General features: G+C 38.2%; 1 protein-coding gene across 1 annotated transcript; it reads left to right on the forward strand.

Moving 5' to 3' along the window:
* The first annotated feature begins 632 nt into the window (after positions 1 to 632).
* On the forward strand, positions 633 to 1,283 carry LOC148914273 (uncharacterized). The gene has a single exon (XM_089043761.1). The coding sequence runs from the start codon at positions 633 to 635 to the stop codon at positions 1,281 to 1,283; it is 651 nt and encodes a 216-aa protein (XP_088899887.1).

The raw sequence follows: 1,283 nt of genomic DNA on the forward strand, positions 1-1,283 counted from the left end.
TATAACTCACAGATAGGTACGTAATAATAAACAAAAATAACGAACAAACAAAGGTTTCAATAAATAACATGAGCATACTCGAAAGCAGAACATTCACTGCAAATCTGCAGCAGACAATGAACTTGGCTTGCAAATTCTGGCAGATGGTCAAGAAACTAGTTGAAATGTAAATTGACTAGCTAATTTCTTGTTAGTTAGTAATTTACTTAGTTTGTTTTTACTCTTAGCTTCATTAAGCATTATGTTAGTTAAGTGACTTGAGCTCATATGCCAAGTGTAAGGTGTAAAGCAGTCAGCTAGTTTTCAACGGCTCTTAGGCCTTGTACTGCCATGTGTCACATTCACATTGGCCCTTGTAATAGAATGGCAGATTGGCTGATGTAATGAGAGAATGAGAAAGAATACAAAAGGTGTGATCTCTGCAATGGTTTTGTAGATCGCTTTGAGAACATTTCCAAATTCTGTATTCTCCTAGCTACCTCTCACTCTCTAGATCTTGAGCTTCCTTGATAATCCAAAATCCATATCTTAACATGGTATTAAGAGCGAAGGTTGGATCTGGAAATGGGTGTCGAAGTTGAGCTCTGAAATCCAATGTGAAATTTGACTCAGTTCATTGATTCCGGTCTCAAATGGCTGGGTCAGGTGGTAATGATCTTCGGGCTCCAATATTCAATGGTGATAACTATGAATTTTGGAAGATCCGAATGAGCACTATCTTTAAGTCGCATGGAATCTGGGATCTAGTTGAAAAGGGTCTTGGGATTTCTAAAGCGAAAGGGAAGAAGATTGATGAAGAAGGGTCATCGGAGTCAGAGAAGGTGTCTTTATTAATGAAGGATGCTAAGGCACTTGGTATTATCCAAGGAGTTGTCTCAGATGACATTTTCCCCATAATCTCAAATGAAGAAACCTCAAAAGTTGCTTGGGATGTTTTGCATCAAGAGTTTCATGGTGATAAGCAAGTGAGATCTATTAAGCTACAGGGTCTCAGTCGAGATTTTGAGTACACAAGAATGAAGGATGATGAAACCTTGTCTGTGTATCTCACTAGTTTGCTTGAGTTGGTGAATCAAATGAAGGGGTATGGAGAAGATTTATCAAGAGGAAGATTGGTTCAGAAATTGCTTATAAGTCTGACCAAAGAGTTTGATCCAGTGTGTTATGTAATTGAGCAAACTAAAGACATTGAATTTATTGGGGTGCAAGAAGTCATTGCTGCACTAAAAGGTTTTGCTCAAAGGCTTGATAGGCATCTGAGAGTACCATTGAAAGAGCTTTGA

The sequence above is a fragment of the Prunus mume genome, unplaced genomic scaffold (assembly GCF_029339155.1).
Source record: "Prunus mume cultivar Tortuosa unplaced genomic scaffold, ASM2933915v1 scaffold25, whole genome shotgun sequence".
In the NCBI taxonomy this organism is placed as follows: domain Eukaryota; kingdom Viridiplantae; phylum Streptophyta; class Magnoliopsida; order Rosales; family Rosaceae; genus Prunus; species Prunus mume.